At 34.3% G+C, this 24,560-nt stretch overlaps 1 protein-coding gene across 5 annotated transcripts; it reads left to right on the top strand.

The window, feature by feature from the left end:
• LOC109823886 (small G protein signaling modulator 1-like) lies at positions 2,015-24,560 on the top strand. 5 transcript variants are annotated; one of them, XM_020390313.1, is made up of 14 exons: positions 2,015-2,125; positions 2,238-2,389; positions 2,598-2,719; positions 3,945-4,043; positions 6,784-6,887; positions 16,722-17,494; positions 17,607-17,729; positions 17,861-17,949; positions 18,063-18,263; positions 21,301-21,702; positions 22,278-22,361; positions 22,584-22,742; positions 22,994-23,089; positions 24,285-24,560. In XM_020390313.1, the coding sequence occupies exons 2-12, from the start codon at positions 2,296-2,298 to the stop codon at positions 22,623-22,625; spliced, it is 2,133 nt and encodes a 710-aa protein (XP_020245902.1). In that variant the 5' UTR covers positions 2,015-2,125; positions 2,238-2,295; the 3' UTR covers positions 22,626-22,742; positions 22,994-23,089; positions 24,285-24,560. The 5 variants fall into 5 exon arrangements, with proteins under 5 accessions (XP_020245902.1, XP_020245903.1, XP_020245901.1 ...); XM_020390314.1 differs by lacking the exon at positions 22,994-23,089 and having other exon boundaries at positions 18,078-18,263; XM_020390312.1 differs by lacking the exon at positions 22,994-23,089.

Below are 24,560 nucleotides of genomic sequence, written 5' to 3'. Positions count from 1 at the left end.
AAAGACGCAACAAAAATGAGATTTTCAAAAGATGTGATTTGGCCTTGACTTTATCCACAAAAATTAAGTACGTGCTACTTTAATATTAATTGTCAAAGAAAATTTCCTTGAGAGGACGTATGCCAAAACTTAGTCAACAAAAAAAACCATTATTCAACGAAACTTTTGTTATCAAATATGATAATGAACAATTTGTAATAAAGAAAAGATTGCTAGATTCTGAAAAGAGCCCTTTTGTCCCTTACAAAACCTATAAGAGCAAGATTTAGGGGTGGGGGGGGGGGATGTTAATGTATTTTCGTAAGTAACTTACCAATATATTTAAAGAAATACATGTCATTAAAAAGTGTTTAAGCTGATTTAAAAATTCGATCTAGTTAGTTCATGTAAGTACATGTCAATAAGGACTAGTACTAAAAATGATCTTATTAAGATAAACTAGATTATCGCTTGATTTTATCCAAGAGATAAAATTTATTTCCTATCGTCACTTGGCGAAGGAATAGTCAATCGTTAATCAGTGAACCCTGTTAAAAAATCTTCATATGACTGAGCAAAAGACCAAGAAAAGAAGTGAGATCTCTATAACTTGTTAAGATATATGCATCTATCAATTCCTCTATATATACGGTAATTGTGTTTTCTTAATAAGAAAATTCGACGAATCTTGTAGCTCAATGTATGATGTACTAGTTATATAGTACTATTTAAAAAAAACTATTATTAGGATGACGCGGTAGGTCTTGATATTTCTTTGGTATTGTTGGTAGAAGGTCATGATAAAGCCTCACTTTCAAATCACTAAGAAAATAAATAAGATTTACCATTTTGTAATTTTCTTGAGTATTAATGTAGTAGGTATATGAATAGAAACTTTCGTAGACCAAATTGTATCCTCAAGTGCACATAATTACAATACTTTTGACTATATTTGGAGTACATGCATGCTCTCCCTCTTTCTTTCTTGTGGACGATAGCCTAATTTGTTTGAATGTGTACTAATGCAACTGTACAAGCCAAATCTTTGTAACCCCTCAAACACATAAAATGAAAATTTATCATGATTGGGAAAAGTCTTTCTAATATTTCTTAAACATTTTCAATTCTTTTTAGTTACTCTTTTTTATGTGAAAACCTTGCCATTGAAATAAAATAAAAAAGTTTTTGAGACCATCAAATTTAATCATTTATATTTCTAACCAAGACCCCTACTTCTATCCTAATATAAATTTGAATCCTGCCCATAATCCCAAGTCCTTAATTAATCCCTAATATGGAATTGATTAATTAGTTTACTCTCCTTAATATCATAGTAAACTAGTGAGCAGATTGATGTCAGTACTATTATAATGCTTTAATACTAAGGTGAGGTTAGGTTAGATGAATCTAGTCTGAGATGGTAACAAGGTAATAAGGTTTAGTATTCAATTGAAAAATGTCACTCACTGAAATGCTAAGGAAAAGAAAGTATTGGGTAACATCTGAATTTTCGCCCATTAGATTTTGGAATTATGATTGGATTATCAGTAAATATTCTAAAATTAGCATATAAATATCAGCGGGTCGAGAACTTTCAGAAGAATATTCTCGTGTTCGCATAATATAAGATAATAAAATGTAAATTCCAAAACTTCAAGAAATATATTACTGTCAAAACGAGTTAAATGCGAAGATGGAGAAATTATAAGGTATTTAAGTGCTCCTTAGCCACAATAATGTGGAAGCTAGAAGACATATAAATAATAGTTGTTTTCCAGTGAGATAATTTAGAAATAATTGACAAATGTTAAATTCCTGCAATTGCAGGCAGTTATTATAAATCAGCCGTTTGGATTTTTTTTCAAGGGATGCTCCAAAAAAAAAAAAATCCATCTTTGGAATATTCAGTAGAAAAATATCTCTGTAAAAAGCCTGCGAATTTACTATTCAACACTATTCATTTCCGCGATATACTTTTCACCCTTCTCCCATTTACTGCTGCTAATTACTTCTCACTTTCCCTCACTTAAAAAAAAATAAAATAAAATCTAAAATAGAAACTGAGCGCACAAGCGAAGAGGGAAAACGTACCTCTCTTCTAAATGGCAACTCTGCTCTCAAATTGCTCAATCCCATTCGTTTTCAGGTGAATCCCTTCAAAAATCTCTTCAGTCTGATTGTTTTCAGTTGAGTTCATGCTCAGATCTTTGCTTTTTCTGGCGTTTTTGGTTTCTGATTCGATTCAATTTGTGGAAAAGTTGTGATCTTGATCGAATGTTGTGAGATTGCGATGTCTTTTGACGGAGAGGAGGCTCGATGGATGTGTGGGAGATCAGGGGTTGTGAATCTGCAGAGAGTGAGCTCGATCGTGAGAGAGATGAGGGAGCCTTGTCTTCACTCGCCCAAAAAGGTCGTTATTATTGTTAATCTTTTTTTGGAATTAGATCTTAGTTTTTGATGGATTTCTTCTATTTTCAGTAATTAGAAGGACTGATGAGAAAATGGATTTTTTTTTTGTAATTTATAGTAATTAGCATGAGAAGCTATATATGGTAATACTAGTAGATGTAAAAGTGCAAGCTTGCTACGAATTTGATTACAGTGCTCATTTGATTCAGAGGTATTAAGCAAAGTTCGAAAGAGGATAACTTGGTTGGAAGCAATCAGAAATGATATGATAATAGTTAGCTTAACAGAGGATATGGCCCATAGTAGAAATGAATGGAAGAACATACTTCAGGTAACTGACCCTGAAAATTTGAGGTGAAGATTTTGCTGTTGTAGAAAGATTTCAGTTTGTATACAAGTCCTACTTGAGTTACTACGCGTTTAGGATTGGAAAATTTATTATTGTTTGAAATTTTAGTTTAGTTGTAGGAAATTTTGTTTATTTAGATTAGGTCCTTTTGGGCGTTTAAATGCACATCATATTATTATTTTTCTTTAGTTAAGAAGCTTGATTTTGATAACTTTGTTAAAGATGAATCTATCCTAAGCTTGCATCTTGTGGATCATAGTTTTAAAAAGCGGTCTAGGTGTCCGCCTAGGCCTAAGCAGCACTCAGGTCATCTGTCTCGATCTTGGGAGTGCCTAGGTGAGCATGGGTCGCATGCAGAATGCAAAACTCAGGTCGTAGTCTTATTTCCTCCGTTGCCATCTCTATGTCCACCAACCTCGCAAGCCACCCCCACCTGAACACCTCGTCCTCCTCTGAACTTTGGAAATATCGTATCCACCTACAGCAAAAAAAAGAAAACCATCTAGGCTCCACCTAGGCCCCACCTAGGTGCTGGGCGCAGTGTCGATGCCTAGCGGAGCCTAGTGCTTTTCTGTAACATTGAGACACTGAATCCTCTTATCCGAACACCCAGCTTGTGCAAGAGTAACTAGCAGGTGATGTTCCAACATTTTGAAACAGAACATGTTACATAAGTAATGCTCTGCACTAGTAGATTCATAAGGTAGTGGGTGCAACTTGGGTGACATATGGATCAAATTGATATGCTTGGCTGACATAAAATTTGACCCATGCGCAAAGTGATGATTGATGACGACCATAAGCATAGAACATTTCCACTCAAGGATGACTAATGGTGCAAAACTGATTTTTGTAGAAGCAGGCAACAGATTTAATGCCATAATCTGGTTGAAAATCATGCTGGTTATAATACTAGCTAAAGAGTCTGATGATTTTTAATTTTATGTGCACTAAAGTCTCTTCTTTCATCAAATATCTAATGCTGAATAACACACCACCTATAACACAATAAGAAGTAGCACCCATTTGGATATCATATATATTAAAGAAAATTAAAAGTATTAATCAATGTATTTTCTTTAATAGGACACTAGTATTTCAAGTTTGTGAGTTCAATTGTCAAGTAATATTTTGAATATTTCTTCATCCAAGCACGCATAACGTTGTGAGTTGCAAAAATTTCTCTTTTTTGTCCTTTATTCTGCAGGGAAGCAAAATGCTAAAGCCAGAAAAGTGGCAAACAGTTTTCAACAGTGATGGAAAGGTTTTAGCTTTTCAGAAAGTACTGAAGCTAATTATCTTAGGGGTAAGTTTATTGAACAATTATAGATAATAGCATACTATATTTACTATATGAAATTTTAAATGATTTTCAAGGATGCATCAAGTATGTATTATGCACTTATATTCAAGTAGTTATGCATGTATAACTAGTTCATATTATTAAATTCATATTTTTTTAGTTTAAATTTCTTTATGTTCTCTTTTCATCATCAAAGCTTTTTTCATATCGGCTAAGGAACATGATTAGAATTATTAGTCAATAAATCTTTAAAAAGGAATTTGGCATTTTCACGGTATGCTCAAGCTTAGACTAACCCTCTTGGAGATGATGTCAAAATTTTGGCAAGAAAATGATAAGCAAGTGAATGCCATGCCAATAAACCTTGATAACCAGTTTAGATGATGCCATTTGAGCTAACACACCAAGTAGCAAGTCACACATTTCGTTGACATAATTTCTCAAACGGAATCGCACTCATACGAGGCATGTGGAGCCAAAGAGACAAATGTGAGTGGAGTTTTAAGGTTCTGTCTGCTCCAAACGCCAATTTCAACCATTCAGTAAAATAAAACTGGTAGTTGAGGGCTTGAGGTTGACTAGTGAAGAATATCAGGAGATTCTCTTAATCTATATCAGTAGACAGTGACACTTGGCCTTTTTGTTCTTTAGAAACTGGATACCTGCTCAATCTCTTGTCATCCATGACTTTCTCCCTCACTGCCTTCCTCGTGGTGAGTGGTTGGCCATCTGAAAATGAATGTAAAAGTGTGAAAGTTACTTTCGGCCGCGTAACATAGGGGCCTACGCTATGGAGAACTCGGCCAAAATATGGACACCCGAAGGGCCCAGCACGCACAATCCTATCCTATCCGAGCCCATCATTGCACTTCAGATAGCCGTCCGTAGCATCATAAGGAGCACCTCCCTTTCGAGGTACCACTTTTGTACGGTCTTTATTTGTGTTGTTGGTTGGTCTTTCTCAACGTGGTGTATAGCACGAAAAACCATTCTTTACATGATAGGGCCGGTTCTTTTTGACAGCCTAAACTCCTCCATTTGTCAGCCATGGGGAACTACTGCCTTTATGTCAGAGGCGGGGGAGGGAAAAGCTTGGGCCTACGTATTCCGATAGGACCCTATAAAGGGAGCAGTTGAGAGGTTCCAGCCGAAGGGCAGAACTTCTGTACGTGATTGTAGTATGTCACGTCTCATCCTCGCAGCATCGAAGAGTACCTATGCGCTATGTTCCGGTTCACTGATAAGGAAGATAGAGTTGGGGTGGGGGTCTACGATGTGATACTTATAGTATTTCCCGGGGAGAAAGATGTGCAACTCAAAACGGAAGCAGGAACCATGTTGTAAAAAATTTCGGGGGTTACAGATCTCTGAGACTACCATCGATCCGACAGAGCGGAACGACCAGAAAAAGAAGTTGAGTTAGAAAGTCGTATGATAGGTGGTAACTATCTTGTACGGTTCGGGAGGTAATCGGTGTACTCCGATCAGTGGGGGGAATATTTGGCTCTATCGAACATTCAGGGAATTGGATGTAGCATTCCACCGATGTCAAGTCATGGACTGGTTCCTCCAGCCCTTTTTCTATGTGTTGGTGTTCTATATGACTGACATAAGACTCGACTTGTTAGATATTATGGAGGTTCAGTGAGCACCATGCTGAATCTCCCTACCAATTCCTTCTCTTCCACTTTGGCCAATATGAGTTCACCTGGTACTAGCAGCTTTATAGGGGAATTTCCAATCTCAGTAGGAAGTGGAAAATGTAAAACTAGGCACACTATAGGATAATGTAAAAGAAGTTGAGTGGGAAGCTCGAAGATCCAATATGTTTGGCAAACAAAGTATTTGAGGGATATTTGGGGAATATCAAAGATCCAATATGTTTGGCAAACAAAGTGGAAAATGTAAAACTAGGCACACTATAGGATAATGTTACAATTGTGAAGGTGTCACTTCAGGTCTTAAAATTGTGAGCTGGGAGATTTAATTGTGAAATTATCTTACTGTATGGGGTCACATAGGAGACAAACCTTGCATATGAAAAGTGTCACTTCCACACTTTCACCATCACTTCAAAATTGTGAAACACCCCAAATGTTAATTTTCTTGAGCTGTTCTTTGGCCAGAAGGGGATTCGTGACCAGAGCACAGTTTGTTGTCTTTGTCTGAGTGTACCACTTTTCTGTAAAGCGATAGTGTAACCTGAGATATGAATTTAAAACGATCATACTTGATTAGACTAACCAGGGCCTCAGCTTGGCCAATCCTGAGTTGCTAATGAACTAAAAATCAGGTTGGTGGAAATCACACCTGATATTGTGTCAGGTGATTGAGGATTCTGAAGTTGGTTTGGCTTTGATCTTAGACCCCATCTGCAAGTTGTAGTCTTACTTGCAGAGATACGCAATTCTAAATTCTAAGGTGTCTTGATTAAGAGGTCAAGTTGCTATCATATGAAGTTCAAGAACACGAAAACAATGTCAATTAGAGCTCACAAACGTACAGAAAGCATTGCTTATGTGTTGTAACTTTTTACATGGAGGGGAGATGCACTACTTTGCCAACTAAAAAAATTCTAACTGAGCTATACTGTAATTTAATATGAAAATAACTGATTTGTAAAATTCTTTCTTTAAACGGAAATGAACTTTCCCTCCAGGTGGTAACTCTAGATTTAATATCAAACTGTAAATTAGTTGATGGCATCTTTTTTTTTCATGCTCTTCTTTTTCTGCATAAGCAGGGTGTGGATCCTTCTATACGTGCAGAAGTGTGGGAATTTCTTCTTGGATGCTATGACCTGAATAGCACAGCTGAGGACCGAAAGCAGCTGAGAATGGCTCGGAGGTTTCTTTTTTAAAACTCTTCTCTATCATATTCAGTAGTTATTTATGAGCTAACTGTATAAGACCATTATCTTGTGTTAAGTCTATTAAACAGCCACAGCTTACTGGTCTGCTGAGGTTTAATATCATAATCTCTTACAGATAAACTGGAAATTTTGAAATCAGCTGTATTAGGTATATAAAACAGGTCTATGACAGAAGAATTTGCTCTTATCTTAATTAATTTATTACCGTTAGTTTGAGTGTACTGATGCTCAACAGGGCTTGTGCTAGGTTTAAACTTCATGGCCATCAAACTTAGGATGTTTATGACTTGTGATACATATGGTTCTAAATCTCCCTCTGCTGAAAGGTCCATTTGTTCTTGAAACTGTGGAGCTGCCTCTCGTTAATCCCATTTTTTGATATAGGAGAATAGGAGTTTATATTGATATTCTGTACCGGGGATATACCTAGAGAACCAGTAATGGCTTTGCTATAGTTGGATTTCACGATTCTACAATCTTAGGAGGTTTCAAGCATGTGCACATTCTTCGCCCTTGTGCTTGTGTCATATTGATAAGGCATTCTGGGGATATACCAAGAGAACCATAAATGGTCATATGTATTTAGACCAACTAGTTGAGATGCACGTGCAATGCACGTGGTTGAATACCATGAGTTGAGATGCACGTGCAATGCACGTGGTTGAATATCATGATTATTTAAATTGTTAAAAATAGAGTAAAAATAAAAAACAAAGTTTTTTTGTGGGATTGATCATCAACTCAATAATCTCTCTCTCAAATAAAATATTGTAATTGTTTCCTTCAACCCAGAATTTGGTTACGTGATCCACTATTTGTAAGTTATAAACACATTAATTTAGTACAACATCTCTATTTATTAGTATCTTGAAGTCTTCAAAAGATGGGTGACATTCAATTCGCAAAAGAATTTTACATATGAATTTACTTGCAATATGTCCATTAAATTTTTAGTTTTGACTCATATTCATGTTAACTTTAGTTGATGTTTCGCTCATATTTATATTGTCTAATATTCTCATTCAATTTTATAGCTCATTCTCTGTATCATAAAAGTAAATTTGAAAGTATAAAGAATTTTTTTTTCAAAATTAGAACAGGGAGATTATGATATATTTCGCCATGTGCTCTAAATATAAAGTTTTTTTTCTTTGATGCAAGGTCCTTATCAAATGTTACCCCAAAAGATGTGAATGAAAAATGCTATTGTAACTCACTTACCTAGGACAATTATATTGTATATAGAATACATAACTCATCTAGAATATCCATATCTCCTAAGTGGATTTTGCTGTTGTGAGAGCAACATGTTAGAGGTTCGTATTTAAATTTTTTGGCTCTATAAAAGACATAATAATTTAGAGTGTATAGCTTATATATCGTAAAGAGTATATTGATTCATGAAGAATTTTTTTCTAATAATAATATTATTACAATGATATTACTATTCAATATTAAATCAATTTTATTATATAAGATTATATGACCTTTTTAAATAAATTATAAAATATATATGGAAATCTCGATGCTTATAGCCAGCAATTGGGCTTCACAAAATAGGTTAACTTTTACATTCTAGTTTGCTATTTGTAGTACTGTTAGTAATGTCATTACCTTTCATCTTTATCTTATTATTCATATTTTTCTGATGTAAGTTCTCTTTTGATAATCATTCAATTGGTTATATTTAATTTTTATAATATCAGAGGTTAGAATATTTTCTTCTATTTAAAAAGTGTTGACATAATTTTCTTAAAAAATATATGCCCATAGTAACAATAGTATATACTTCAGTACAACTCAAATATTAGTTTGAAGCCATTTAGAGTGAGGTCATTTCTATGCTAGAATGATGATATAGTGATTACACAGTCTAAAAGTCAAAGAAGAAATTTCTACAAAGAAAAAGTAATTTACTATGTCAAATTAAGAACTAATTTATAAAATATACATGGACAGTGCAAATAGCTATAGAAAATAAGGTATATATCTTCATAAAAGTTTCATAGTAAGTGACCAACTACAATCATTCTAATTTAAGCATAAATAATTATTATTTTAGTTACTAATTTGATACGTGTAACTATGAAATAAATCTTTAGAAAAAATAGGAATTGAGATTGTATTATACTGTAGGTAAATAAATAAATGTTATTAGAACTCCTCTTTATATTGAATTTAAAAGTAATAATTTAAATTATTAAGCACCAAATGTTAGCTCATGTGAGAAAATAAAGTAATATATGGCCTATATACGTATATAGTCAATCAATCAAACATATTAAAATTATAATGGTCACAAACAAAATTATATGGTAGGTTCACATTAAATATAACTTGTAAAAAATAGTACGTTAAAGTCGAAATCTTTTTAACCACTACATAGATTATTTGAAAATGTTTGCATATATAAACTATACTGTCTAGGAATAGTGATGTGCACACTTAACTATGGTCTAATAATCTTAAAAACGACCCATTCTTCAATATCATCATTAATTGATGTATATGTGCATTACCCTGAAAACACAATAAAATTTAGAAAACTACAAAATAGACACCCTCAAAAGTTTTAAAAAGTGTGAAAAAACACCCTAAAATTTATAATTTACAAATATACAAAACTATTAAACAATACATTAAAATCAAGGAATTACAAAAAAATTATTGAAAATTTTTAAACTTTGGAGGGGTAATTTGCAATGTACTAAACTTTTAAGGCTATTTTTTATAAATTTTAAATTTACTAGATTTTTAATTAATTATGTTCTTTTCAAAAAAATTATGGGTAATATTTACCATGAATTTTTTTTAAACCTATACTTTTAAAAGGTGTATGATATTTTTTGCAAAATTTTAAATTTTTAGGGGTGGTTAGTAATTTTGCATATTCATTTTAGTGTCTATAGGTTAGAAATTCTCATGAAGTTTTTTTGTAAATTATGAATTTTAAGGATTTTTTTATAATTTTTTAAACTTATAGGTCTTTTCTACAGATTGTAAATTGTTTATAGACTATTAATACTTCCTATGCTTTCAATTTACTAATGAATTTGAAATTTTCAGGTTATTTTTTTTAAAATTTAAAATTTAAAGGATTGTTTGTAATTTTTAAAACTTTAAAGAGTGTTTTTATAAGTTATAAATTTATGTAGGGATATTTTTTAATGTACTATTAGGTCAGAAATTATCAAGATTTTTGTAAACTTTACAATTTTGAGGGTTTTATTTTGCAATTTGTAAAAAGTTCAAAGTGTGTATTGTAAATTCTAAAATTTTTTGGAGGTTGTTTGTGTTATTTGTAGGTTTTTAGTATGTTTATAAGTTTGACATTTTCAAGGTGTTTTTTATAAATTTTAAATTTTTAGAGGTGTTTTTGTAATTTTTAAAACTTACAAGATATTTTCTCCAAAGTCAAAAAAAATTTAGTTTCTAGTTAGCATATATTTTTCAGATTTCTTACTGAATTGAAATAAGTAAAATTTATACTTTTCAAGATGCTTTAATAAATTTTGAATTTGTAGGGGTATTTTTATAATTTAAAAATTTTGGAGAATAATTTTTACAAAGTCCAAAAACTTTTAGGTGCTGGTTAGCATATGTTTTTTAGATTTCTCTACGAACTGAAATAAGTAAAGGATTTAAATTATATGAATCGTATCTATATTATCCAATAACATGTTAAGTCTAATTATGAATAGAATAAATTATTTGGTTACCAATTCAAATAAGATAAGATAATTAGAATAGATTAAGATAATAATGTAATATTTAAAAAAACCTAAGGGTAATATTGGCCATAGAAAGATTTTCCCGAACTCGTACTTTTAATTAAATGGTGTATGATGTTTGGAAAAAGCTTTGTAAAACTCGCTCCAAAACTCGCTTCAAAACTCGCTTCACAACTCTTTGAAGGTTAAACGCTTTGGAATTCAAGAGTGAATCTATTTATCCTTTGAAGCTTATGCCTCATTGCTTAAAGCATAATTGAAGTGTGCGCTTCATGCTTCATAAAGCACTTTTCTTTTGAAGCACACGTTTTAGACAAGATAGGAGGGTATAAAAGAATTTTTGACTAACATTAAAATGCCCCTATGTCTTTTCAATATGACAATGTGAGTATAAATGAAATATGTATGCTATGCATGTAGCTTAGTTTAGTATGATTCATTTCTATATTTCATATATTTTATTCTTATTTACTAATCAAGACATGAATGTGTATTTTTGTAAATTATTATACCACTAAATATTATATGTTAATAACTTTTACAAATCTAAAATTAAAATACTTAAACTTATGAAGCTTACGCCTCACGATTTGAAGCTTACGCCTCGCCTCATCAAAGGGTCTAGCGCTTCACCTTGCGCTTCTACTTTTTTAAACATTGATTTAGACTATCAATCTACCATCTTATGTGTGCCTATTTTTTGCGTGTCTTCGTTTAATCGTTTTAGCGTGAAGATGTTGCATGACCTCAATTTCCCGATCTCAAAGGAAATTGAAGTCGGACTAAACCTGCTAGCAAAATTACTCAAAATACAATGAGAAACCATAATCGTCAAATGACTAACATATTTTTCTCTCGTTAAATGGATCAAAAAGCAATAATAAGCATCCAATATGAAGAACAGTCGATATCAATCAATGAAATAACATTGTTATATATTCTCCCTGTTAAATCTTAAATGTAAATCCAATCCAAAATAAAAGAAAAACCCAAGTATTCAAACCATTCCAAATCCAACTAAATAATAAACATTTATTCAAACCTCTATTATTTTTAATAGACTAATAGGATTGCTTGATCCTTCCTAAAATCACGAAGCCATCAACTCCACATAATCTAACAATTCTTGCAATTAATGTTTTAAAAAGCGATCTGGGCGCCTGTTTAGGCACCCACCTATCCTTAAGTCGTACTTAGGTTGCTCACTCAGGTTTTAGGAGTGCCTAAGCGTGTTGCATTAAAATAGGCATATTGCTCTTTTAGCCATAGTAAAGATGAAGAAAATGAGTCTTAAGTCAAAATGAATTAGTTTAGAACTCTTATCCAAATCCATCTTAGGTAACGGTCAAGGATAAAATTTTGAACGTTTGAAAAGATTCCTTCCTCTCTTGATGCTAAAAACACCTAGTGTGTTTAATAAGCCCACTTAGGCACCTACGCTATAGGCACTTGGTCTGGCACCTAGAAATGACTAGTGTTTTCAAAAACATTGTCCACAATTGACTTTTCAACTCCCTCATCTCTGCAGATGCTATGCAGTAAGGTGTTTTTGATCGTTCATGTTCCTGGAATTAAATCAAAAGTAAACTATCTCTCTATTAGGTGACAATTCTGAGACAATTATTCAAGAAACACTTCAGGGTATTCTCAAACATTTGGAATTGCACCCGTGCTAACCTTCTTCTCGGTGCTTACTACACTGACAAGATAGTTCTGACAACGCTTTGTTAAAAATCTACAAGTTTTCATGGCTGAAATGACGCAGAGAGACACTAACACCCAAGATATTCCTTTAAGCAGATTCATTAAGTTGTTTATGGAGAAATTTTTTCCTTTTTTTTTGAGTCGCAAAAAGAGGGATTTCATTAATTTGAAGCAGAATGATAAGTTGGGAGAGGAATATGAAGCCAAGCTTGATGAGTTGTCTCAGCATACTTAAGTTAGTAAAAGATGAACTTGGTAAGATGGAATTGTTTGAAAATGGACTGAGGTCAGAAATCAATAAGAAGGTTACTATAATCTTATTGAAGACCTTTGAGGAGGTAGTAGAGATAGCTAAAAGAGAAGGTAAGTAAAGAAGAAAAGATTATAGATGAAGTACACAAACTAGTAGAAGTGGTTGAGAGAGAGGCATGTAGGGAGAGAAATAAGCTTCTAGGCTTTCTAAGATGCCTGCATTTAAAGGAGCAAAAGTTGTAGCATAGAGATCTTGACAGTTTGATCTACCATGTCTAGAACCTCAACTTCCAAAGCGACCTCCGCCACAAGTCTGCCTAGTTCTGCCTCCACAAACTCTTGAATGTGTATTGTTGCCTCTATTATGTAACCAAAGTTAAATTCTCTTCTTACTCCTTCTGAGAACTGAGAAGACTTGGGAAAAATATCACATAATGAGTGATATGTATTTGAGAGCGAACTTGCACCTGTAAGAGTGATCACCTACAGTCTTACCATTTCATACTCCTTTAGAAGTCCTCCAAGAAATATCAGAATCTCTAACTACTCTTATCATCTCTGCAAATTTTATAGATTAATTATTGTTCTAAAAATAGGCTGATTTTATCGATTATCGCCGATATATAGAGTTTGACACATGATCGATATGATTTCTGCAAAAATTTATCGCATACCATTTTTTGCTTATTTGTCCCTGTGTATCGGTGTAAATTTGATAAAGCGGCTGATTTCTCAAGGGTTAAAATCGCCTGATTTTTTACAATTCACATTCTAAGTGAATCGGTTCAAGTTTGGAGGCAAAACCCTTCTTTTTCCATAACCGACCCGCATCCACTAAACAAAAACCATGTTATCTTATTCTATTTTACATCCGCTCATTGTGTAACCCAAATTCTCTCCGCCTTCATTATTCTCTCCCGAAATCGCTGGCAAATTTCTCACTCAAAAGACCTCCATCGACAACCTCTCTCGAAGATTCTCTCTCTATATTTCATTAAATGTGCTTAGATTACATTTTAGGACATTATATTATATATGCTCACTTATGGTACTCCGATTTTTACTACTTATCCCCGATGTATCCCCAATAATCAAGATCTAATATAAATTTTGGTTGTCCGATATATTTTCGATAACTGATATTTAAAACATTGGATGTAATGGGAAAAATCTCTCAAAGCTCAACTTGGAGCTTGTTAATCTCTATATAATACTTATCCAAAATTTTGCTACCTAACTGACATCTAGAAAACTCTAGTGAAACAAACTAGACTTGTGTCAAACTACTCTTCCTAGAGTAGGTTGACTCCAATGAATCTCTTAATCCCTTCACCGTGGTACAATAAAGGACTAGATCTTGTACTTCTCCATAGCAGTCAATGACTGACTTAAGAGCTGATTATCATCTCCATCCCACTTTGTTTGCTTTCCAGAAAGAGATTTTCCTGTCAAGTGATCCTCCTTCCCTTGCCCTTCCAAACTAATTAATTCAAACTACTCAAAATGAGTCTCTTCCACTACACATAATTACTAGCAAACAACTTTCTATTACAAAACTTATCGATCAAGTATTCTGAAATAATGACAATGTAACTTCTCTATGGTGGATATAACTCCAACTCTATCACCTACCAAAAATAAATTCTAAGCCAATCCAAACTTGTACCATCACCCTACCACCTTTAAAAAACCAAAAAAACTAACTGAAAACTCTCTAGTACCTGATTACATGAACAAGTCCGAACTTCAACACTATCTACAATGAACAATTCAAAAACTCCAAAAACTCATCAACATCTTTCGAATGAGATCAAAGACGTGTTAATGCTCAAATAAATATGGGCATTAATACGTCAAGTTAAATGAGTTGTGAATGCCTTTATAATATGTTGTTAATGCCAAATTTTGAGGCATTAACGCCAGTATAATATGGGCGTTAATGGGTTTAAATAAAGAGTTAATGCTTAATTATATGAGCGTTAATCTCCATGAAAAAACTGCTCAAGCGAGCTTGGTGCCAGCGATGGCAGATGCTTAGTGGTGGTGGCCTCAAGTAGGGGGCACTGACGACAAATTGGGGGAAAGAGGCTGATAAGTGGAGAGACTATAATTTTATGGAATAAGTAATTTAATTTTATGGATTAAGTTATTAAAGTTTTATTTTGAGAACCATGACTTTGATACCATGTTAGCAGTCAAATAATTGTAGATTTTCTTTTTTTGCTTAAAGCTACAACTACTCCCTTTATGTAGGGATACAATTCCAAAGAGTTTTGTGTTTTGTAGGTAATGTGAGACTAAACTCAATTGCTTTAACACTCTTAGTCTCTTAATCAAATTTCTAATTTCTCTTAATCACCAAGTCTACATCTTAGTATTCTATCATAACATTTTGCACTTCTGAATTGGGGCCACTTCTTATGATCAAAATGTCTTGATCTTTATATTAGAGCTCCTAATTTTTGAAATGTAGGCCTCTTAGAAGGTCTAAAAGCTAGTTTCTCTCTTAATGCCCTCGTCTTTAGACTGCTTTTTCTGATCCCAACTTTTGTATGCTGCTTCATTTGTAGTCTTTTCTCTTTTACTTGCTTGTTTGGCCCTTTAGCTATCTTTGCTGCCTTGTCAAAAGTCTTCGACAAGGCTATAGTAATCTTCTTATATGTTTCTGGCCTCAGGCCTTTTTTGAACATCTCCATCTTTGGATTTTCTCTTCTACCAGCTCAGGTGCATACGGAGGCAGCTCATTGAATTTGACTTCATATTCCTCTACTGACATATCATTCTCTTCAAATCTACAAAATCCCTCATCTTGTGAGCTCGAACATAGGAGAGTATTTCTCCCTAAACAACTTGACGAATCTGCTCTAAGAAATATCTTGTTTCAGTCATGCGAACCTCTAGATTGTTAAGGGTTGTCATTGTTTTGCCAGTGTAGTTAGCATCGAGAAGTATTAGGTTTGCTTGTATGTAATTTCAGTTGTTTGAGAATGCCCCAAAGTGTTTCTTGAAGAATTACCAGTGTTGCTACCTGATAAAGAGATTGAGTTTGCTATTCATTTAGTTACAGGAACAGGACTGATCTCGAAAACACATTAACGCATAGCACTTGTAGAGATGATGGAGTTGAAAAGTCAATTGCAGGAATCATTAGACTAGATGGAGTTGATGACTTCGTGATTTTGGGAAGGATCAAGAAATAATACTAGTCTTTTTATTTTTGGTAGAGATTTGCATAAATTTCTATTATTTAATTGGATTTAGGATAGTTTGAATAACAAGGATTTTCTTCTATTTTAGATTGGATATATATCTAGTACAGAGAATATATAATGATGTTATTTAGTTGATGGATATGTACCATTGTTCATGTTGGATGATTATGTTTGATTTTTGATACATTTTACGAGAGAGAAATGTGTTGGTTATTTGACGAATTACGAATTTGATTTTAGATTGTATTTTGAGTAATTTTGCTATCAGGTTTAGTCCGAGTTCAAGTTCCTTTGAGTTTGGGATAATTGGGGTCGTGACAAGATGTATGTTAGCTTAGCTTCCTGATTAACCTACTAATCTTCATGGATACTATAATTTTCCTTTTGGTGTATCATCTTCTGCATTATCGTTTAGTAATGTGAAAAGCTTAGTTTAGAATACTATGTCCAATTTTCTATTCGCCTTTCCATTTGATGAATATGGATCCCATTTTTTCCTGTTATGCATCATCGATTTTGCTCTGTTCACTTTCAGTTTCCTCTTCCTGTCACTCTTATTAAGATGGAGAACCTAACCTGGTTTTGGCATTTAGTCACCTTTGACCATCTTGTGGCTTGCACAACTTCTTTTGTTCTTAAATATTACATCTTGAACGACTTCAAAACATACCAAGAATCCTTTTGTTTTTATGTTCTTGTTACTGTCAGTTGGAAGCTTTAGTTTGTTAAACCTTCTTAGTTTTAACTTCTAGACATGGTTATATCTTTTGAAACTGCTCATATGTATTGGTGATGCATTTCTTTTCCGCATGTTTCTAAGTATATGGTTTTAGGCCTCCTCGCTCCTACTTGTTGAACCCAGGTATTGAGATGTACAAAATGTATTACTTAGCAAATCGTTTGAATGCAGGGAAAAATATGAGGATTTGATCAGGCAGTGTCAAGGTATGCACTCAAGTATTGGGACTGGCAGTCTTGCTTATGTTGTTGGGTCTAAAGTGATGGATATGAGGACCTCATCTAAAGATAATGACATTAGAGAAGCAGCAACTGAAAGTGGTCGGGCTTCTCATGATACTGCTAACACAGTAGAGGCAGATACAACATATTCTCATGTAAGGAAGTGCTCAACCAATCTGACAGAACTTGTCAGTGTCAGGGCCAATGCCGAGAGTGCAGCATATGATTCTTCGTACGTTCCCTCTTCTGGGGCATATGATTGTTTCTCAACATCACAGACAGAAATGCATGAACCTCAATATTTAACTGAGAGTTTGTTCAATTTTCCTTCTCTGCCTTTTTCAAATTTATTCACAAATGCTGATAATGATATGAATGGAGTTGAGATGCATGATGGTGGGATATCTGTTTGTGAACATCCACCAAGATATGATGATGAACACATGCATAGTTTTCAAATAAGCAACAACGTAGATCTGATTATGGAATCAAATGCTTCGTCCAATAGTTTGCGTGTCAGCAACAGTGAAAATGAGATCTTTCGTCCAGATGTACTAAATAATGTGAGTGCTTCCAAAGAAATGAAATGTAACACTGGAACAGTTAGTGGACTGCGTATAATGGATGCTCCTGAAATAGCTAAAATTGATGGAACTGCATCAAATGGAAACATAGGCGGTGAAGACAGAGTTTCTGAATGGCTATGGACACTGCATCGAATTGGTAATATTCTTATGTGTTCTAATTTCAGATAATATTATGATTGCTTCCTTTAGTGCTGGCTTTTGTTCAGATTTCTTTAGTGACAATCCTGGATTAATGCCTGTATTTTCAGTTGTTGATGTGGTGAGAACAGATAGTCACCTTGAATTTTATGAAGATGCAAAAAATATGGCTAGAATGTCCGATATTCTTGCTGTTTATGCATGGGTTGATCCTGCAACTGGATATTGTCAAGGTTTTTCTTTAAACTTTCTTATCTTTGTTGATGTTTTATTTTCATGGGTGTTTTCTTGAGACCAATAAATCAGTCCTTAGTTTTTATCCATTTCAGTTCATACTAATCTTATCCACAACATTTCTTTATAGGTATGAGTGATTTGCTTTCACCTTTTGTTGTGCTTTACGAGGATAATGCAGATGCCTTTTGGTGCTTTGAGATGCTTCTACGGAGAGTGGTAATCCCATGTACATGTCATGTGCTGCATCTGTCCAGCTTTTTTCTTTCTTCGTTTCTTTTTTTCTCATGACTGCTTATTTTGTTGAAATCTTATTCTGGTCTCCTTCATAGCGTGAAAATTTCCAGATGGAAGGACCAACTGGAGTTATGAAACAGTTGCAAGCATTATGGAAGATATTGGAATTAACCGATGCTGAAATATTTGAACATCTTTCAGCTATTGGTGCTGAAAGCCTTCACTTTGCTTTCAGGATGTTGCTAGTACTTTTTCGCCGGGAGCTTTCCTTTACTGAGGCCCTCTGCATGTGGGAGGTTTGTTCTTGAAGACTATTATTTAAGAGGTGGTTAAATGCTCTACATATTTCTTGTGCTTCAGTGGAAAAATATTGAGTTTAAGCTAAAATAGGAAAATATAGTTATGAATCCCATGTCTAATGTTGACTACTTTATCTCCAAAAACTGTCTGTTGAAAGTTTAGTAAGTTGATGTAAGAAGCTTTTGTGTCAACAGCAAAAAGTATGGACCACATAAGCACAGCAATTTCAAAATTCTCACTCTCGTTGCCATGGTTAGTGGTATTAATATTAAATGTCTGACATTTGCCTATCTGCAGGTTTATTAGGTTACTGTAAGTTTAATAAATTGATTTAATAGATAAATTGTCTAGAATACTGGCAATTCACAACATGAATAATCAAAATGTATTCAAGAATTAGCCCTCTTATAACCAGTTTAGCAATATTTAGGTAATGGTTACAGAGTTGTTTAGTGTGCACCTTATTAGATTTGTTACGTGTGGGCATCTAAATCTTAATGGTTAAAATATATGACAATCTTGTATGTAGGCCCAACCTGCTTTGGGATTATGGTTTGAGGAGTTACACAGTTAACATTGGGTCATCTTAGCATTAAAATCTGTTACTGTCTCAAACACAGGCCCATACACCGCTTTAGAGGTTATTAACGCTCTATGTAGCTCTTCGCCATGTCATAAGTAGCGTATATTAACTAAGAATTGTAGCTCCGAAATGGTTAGATTTTATTCCTTGCATATCTCAATAGACATGAGCCTACTTTTCATTATTAAAGAAAGCGCTACAGTTGTAAGTTTAGTAAATTATTAAATTTATACCCTTTTCTCGAGATAATGCAAAAGAGCTTCAGAATAGGATCTGTTCCTGTAGAAAGCGAGAACATGGATATGACATGATACCAACACAACCAAATGACAAATTCTGAAGAAGTAGGTTACATGGTTGCGGCAGCAAGACTACATATCTTTATGTGTGCCTCTATATATACACATGAAATTTCCTTCTTATTAGGATTTCTCTAAATTTGAAAATGGAAAGGAAACAAATAAACCCTTACCAATTTAAATGTCTTTTAATAAAGTCATGATAATACCATAGTAAATTTGAAAATAAACCCAATACCTGGCCTATTAGGTGCTACATTCTGCTGACATAGTCTCCTGCTTATGCTTAAGAGTCTTTTTCTATGTTCGATCAGCAAATGGCTTTAAAGCATCCGGCATGCATCAAGCACAACATTTTGGTGTTGGCAATATGTGTCGGTTGAACACTGCGAATTTTATGTCTTCATAAGATGGAAACAGAGAGGGGGACTCACAGGCTAGGTCTGATACATGGAGGAAGTTTATAGTGTCATCATGTAGGCCTCCAACTAACTGCCTTCTCTCTAATTTTGACCTCTTTGGGCTAGCTTCATCATGGTTATTTAATAATTGTGCTCATTTCAAACTGACCTTTGCTTTTATACTTTTAGCCTTTTCGTAACTAGGTTCACTGTGAATATTTACAACAACAACAACAACAAAGCCTTATCCCAAATATTTGGGGTTGGCTACATGAATCCTATTCTTCCATTCCGTTCTAGTATGGGCCATCTCCTCCGTTAAGTTAATCATTATCATATCCTTCTTAATTCCTTCCATCCAAGTTCACTTTGGTTTGCCTCTAGATCTCTTGGTCTGCCTCTAGATCTCTTTGCCCCATTAACTATAATATTATCATTTTTCCTAACAGGTGCACTAAGAGCTATCCATTGCACATGATCAAACCGCTTAGTCGATTCTCTCTCATTTTATCCTCAATAGGAGTGAGCAATCACCCAGAATATTTATAATCCCCTGAAAGACGATTAGAGGTCAGTTTCGATCCCATGCACAGGTGAGATCCAGGTTGGTTTAAAGGTCAATCAGGACCTCTCTAGAGTTAAAATCATTTGAAATACTCTACTCCATGCGGAGTCCAGTTTTAAGCGACACTTGCGAGCCAAATCCCACTACCAGGTTTAAGCTGTGAATCAATTTGACTCCCTTTAACCCCTCATTGTTATCCCTTCCTTTCCTGAATATCATTTAGCAAACTGATTGCTTCCAGAGGCTACTCTCTATCAAATGGTGCACCATATCTCTTTTGTGCATTATGAACTTTATCAGTATGAGTCCTTGGTTTTTTGAATTGGATGTGGAAGCATGGCATTTACCCTAGAGGGCTTTGTGTGGTGTGTGATTTTTTTTGTGGGCGTTGGGGGGGGGGGGGGGGGGTTGGCTTTGGTGTTATTCTTGCGCTAGTTTTAAGTAATCTGTAGTCCTATTTTACCTCTTGCTGTACTCTATTTTAAGCATCTTGTGTAACTTTGGTGCAATGTTAATGCTTCAATTGTCTCTATGACACACTGGGTAAAATGACCCTTACATAGTTAATAACTAAAATTCCTTTTTTTTCTGGGTTTGATCTCACTGATGATGAATTGCTGGAGGAACTAATTCCAACAATTTGACTCATTCTTAGTTCCTGTCTTCTATGGCTGCATTGAGATTGGATTGATCTTTAATTTACTGAGTACTGATTTTAATAAGTTCCTTAGTTATCAATTTCAACGGTTAGCACCATACAATGATAAATATGCAGGAGAATTGATCAAGGTGGTTTGACCATATGCAACAGAGGCAATAAAATGCACCAATTAAGAGGTACCAAGATTGGAATTAATAGAGTAAAGAGAGTAGCGGTGGCCCTTAGAGAATTGGCTATAAGCTGTTAAGAAGGATGCTATAGCGGTTAACATAATTAAGCAGATAACCCTAAATAGAACTGAATGGAAGAATAGGATTCTAGTAGCCACACCAAAAAATTCGAGAAAAACACTTCTTTGTTGTTGTAAAATTCTGCAGTCATGTTGACACCCCTTTCTTAGAATATATTCTTTGTCGATGCACATGTATCCATAGATGTCAAATTGCAATAAATATGATAAAGTTCGGAGCATATTTATGTAACTCTTGCTGTGATTACATTTCTAATTCTGTTTTACTCTCCAGATGATGTGGGCAGCTGATTTTGGTGAAGCCATGGCGCAGCAATTAGAGGAAAATTGCCTTGAACCATTAGTTCTTCAGCTACGGAAAAGTTCAAGCGCAGATTTGAGGGAAGGAAAAAGTGAAAATGGTAAAAGAAAATATAAAAGTCCCAAACGTGAACAGGGTCATGATGATTCTTGTTCACCCTACAGCAATGGGTTGAGATCCATCTCAAATCACCCATTTTGTGGCTTGACAAAGGCTACTTTCTGGGTCAAAGACAATCAGCTCCATGGCTGCACAACAGCTGGATCAACAAGAAATGGGGACGATGAACTGCCTGTGTTCTGTGTTGCTGCAATTCTTATCCTGAACCGTCAAAAAATCATGAGACAGACTCGTTCCATTGATGATGTAATCAAGGTTAGTTCAAGTTGCCCCCGCCCTCCTCCCCTTTTTTGTACTTTCTTTTCATTCTTTCAGAACTTTCTCAACTTGAATAGAACATCAACATGTAAACTGGCAATTGTGCTGAATAAATTTCATTTTCCATTAAACATTAACAAATGTCCAGGGAGCTATAGCATTTCTCTGTTATGCAGGGTTTTATTCATTAAACATTGTTTACTTGTTGGTTTACTTTGACCAAAGTTGCAAATGTTGGGCAGTATTATTTTACTAAGGATGCTCCTTGGCCATAAGTTTCTACTACCACAATAATAATGGTAGCAACAATTAATCCTTTATAATATATACTAGGATTCAGCCTTATAAAATTATGAATCTTTTTCCCCCTTCAGCTCCACCAAGGACCATATCCATTGTAAATACGTTAGTATTGACTATTATTTATTATTAGGGCATTTACATTCATGATTTTGATAAATTATTAGAATTATGATTCTGTGAACGACAAAGGAGAATGGGAACACTTTTCAAGTGCCTGATGTTAGCCTATGACAATGCTATAACAGTGCTCTCTGTTTAATCTATTTCAGATTTTCAATGATAATGAACTGAAGATTAAAGTGAAGCGCTGCATACGCATGGCTATCAAACTACGGAAGAAGTACTTTTACAAGGTAGAATTTAAATAGCTTCATTTACATGTATTTCACTCTTGATAGGGCCTGTTTTTATTGACTGTGACTTTCGTTGTAGCTACTTCACTCTGTGACATTTTACGTACCTCTGTTTTTGTTATCATATAGTTAATTTGTTGTATAGATTTTGCATATACTTCTACGGAATTCACTATGTTGGTGGTTTGATCCTTAATAAGAGTTCATTGTTGTTTGGTACAGTTAAACAAGCAAACAAGCATGGGGACTCCAGATCAAAGATAAGAAGGGGTAGGAAGTGTTTTATGCTTTATCTTGTATATTATTTTGTGGAACTGGACCATCGCACCCACCAATAGCTCGGAGATCTGCACCTTCCTTGCTACTCAAGCACCATGCAAGGTTAGATGATTTCATTTGTATGGGATTTATTTCCCTTGTTAAGTGAATTTAAATTGATTTGATTTCTGTGATACTTGACCTTTTCTTGGTTTTTGGAGGTTTTATACTTGCGGAGTAAAATACTTTTCCTTGTCAACTTATGACCATCTTCCAATTTCTGGGTTAAAACATCATAGGTTGTGGTTGTATTTGGTATTTTGAGTATAAATGAATCGTGCTGCTGTCAAACTGAAAGTTGCTTAAATTTCCAGTTTGGCTCCAAGTTCTAAAGGCTTGGAGCTGTATCTTGTGGATATTGTTTAGCCACTATGGATCCAAACTCCTGAAACCAACATCTTACGTAACTGGTAAGTTTACACATTAGTCTTAGTTGTTGAATCTATGTTGAAAGTAACTTTGATATCTGCAAGATCTATCTAGGCACACTTAAAAAGGAAATCTCTTACCAGTTCAGTTTCTTCACACTCAAAAAATGGATCTTTTTGTCACAAGTTACTTCACGAGACCTATTGACCCATGTTAAATTTATTTCTAAATTTTCTTTTAAATTTTTGTTTCTAAAATCGGTAGTCTAAATATCAAAAGAATGACTGCTGGCTTGTCAGATTTGGCTGGCTTATTTGTTAACCGGATCAGTATTTACTATGACCATTTCTCTCACCATATCACATTAGTCTTAGTTGTTGAATCTATGTTGAAAGTAACTTTGATATCTGCAAGATCTATCTAGGCACACTTAAAAAGGAAATCTCTTACCAGTTCAGTTTCTTCACACTCAAAAAATGGATCTTTTTGTCACAAGTTACTTCACGAGACCTATTGACCCATGTTAAATTTATTTCTAAATTTTCTTTTAAATTTTTGTTTCTAAAATCGGTAGTCTAAATATCAAAAGAATGACTGCTGGCTTGTCAGATTTGGCTGGCTTATTTGTTAACCGGATCAGTATTTACTATGACCATTTCTCTCACCATATCAGATCATACTTGTGAATAAGCCTTCATATAGGCGGATTGAGAGCTAGAAAAATGGTTTAAAAACTATAAAATTCTCTAGGTATTGCTTTAACCAAAACATTGATATAAGAGAGGTTTTTTGCTAATGAGGAATAACAGAAAATAAGGGAAAATTTCACAGAATACCCCCTTAACATGCGAAATGCCAACCCCATCTTCAGAAAGAGCATAAAAATTAATCAGCCCTCCCAACCAAAAAAAAAAGAAGATAAGTATAATTGTCAGGAAGCCCTCCGAACGTATGGTGTTACTGGGTTTGTGAAGACCCCATAAGTGTGGGCATTTCTGAAATAGCCCCCTTCAGGTTTTCTCAGAAAACCCCCAAGTTAATTCCTTTAGGGGAGGTTTTTTTTTCAAATATTTAAAGATTCTTGGCTGTTTGGCTGGAATTTGGGTAATATGCCCTGGATGACAACTTACATGTCCAAGTTTGGATTAAGACTATCAGTGCATGTTTCTATTCATTCTTCATGGAGATGCACCTCCTTTGTATATTCTGATTTTTTTTTTTAATTCTTATCTTCAGGAATTTGTTCAGAAAGATACCCAAATTTGGAACTTATACTGCTAAATGAAAGTGAAGCAGCATCGTTCTATCCAATCAAAAATTAATCCGAGGCATTGCAGTGGCTAAAATTATTCAGGTGTCTATTTAAGCAGGAATATGTCTGCGATGAGAGATGTATTGAATCTGTGAGGAATTAAGGAAGAAGAGTAAGGCAACAACTACACTGTATGTGCATTCTCTGGAATATTACTCATCAAAAGGAAATCAATTTTTTTAAATATTCATTGGACCTCA

Source organism: Asparagus officinalis, chromosome 9, assembly GCF_001876935.1.
Source record: "Asparagus officinalis chromosome 9, Aspof.V1, whole genome shotgun sequence".
Lineage (NCBI taxonomy): Eukaryota > Viridiplantae > Streptophyta > Magnoliopsida > Asparagales > Asparagaceae > Asparagus > Asparagus officinalis.
This window is presented reverse-complemented; position numbering and strand designations above follow the sequence as displayed.

What these genes read in the sequence shown, in the direction of transcription:
- LOC109823886 (XM_020390312.1), top strand. Translation starts at nt 2,296, where the DNA reads ATGGATGTGTGGGAGATCAGGGGTTGTGAATCTGCAGAGAGTGAGCTC. An exon ending in TGCAACTGGATATTGTCAAG is followed by an intron (nt 17,730 to 17,860) that starts GTTTTTCTTTAA and finishes ATTTCTTTATAG; the next exon opens with GTATGAGTGATTTGCTTTCA. An exon ending in AGATGCTTCTACGGAGAGTG is followed by an intron (nt 17,950 to 18,062) that starts GTAATCCCATGT and finishes TCTCCTTCATAG; the next exon opens with CGTGAAAATTTCCAGATGGA.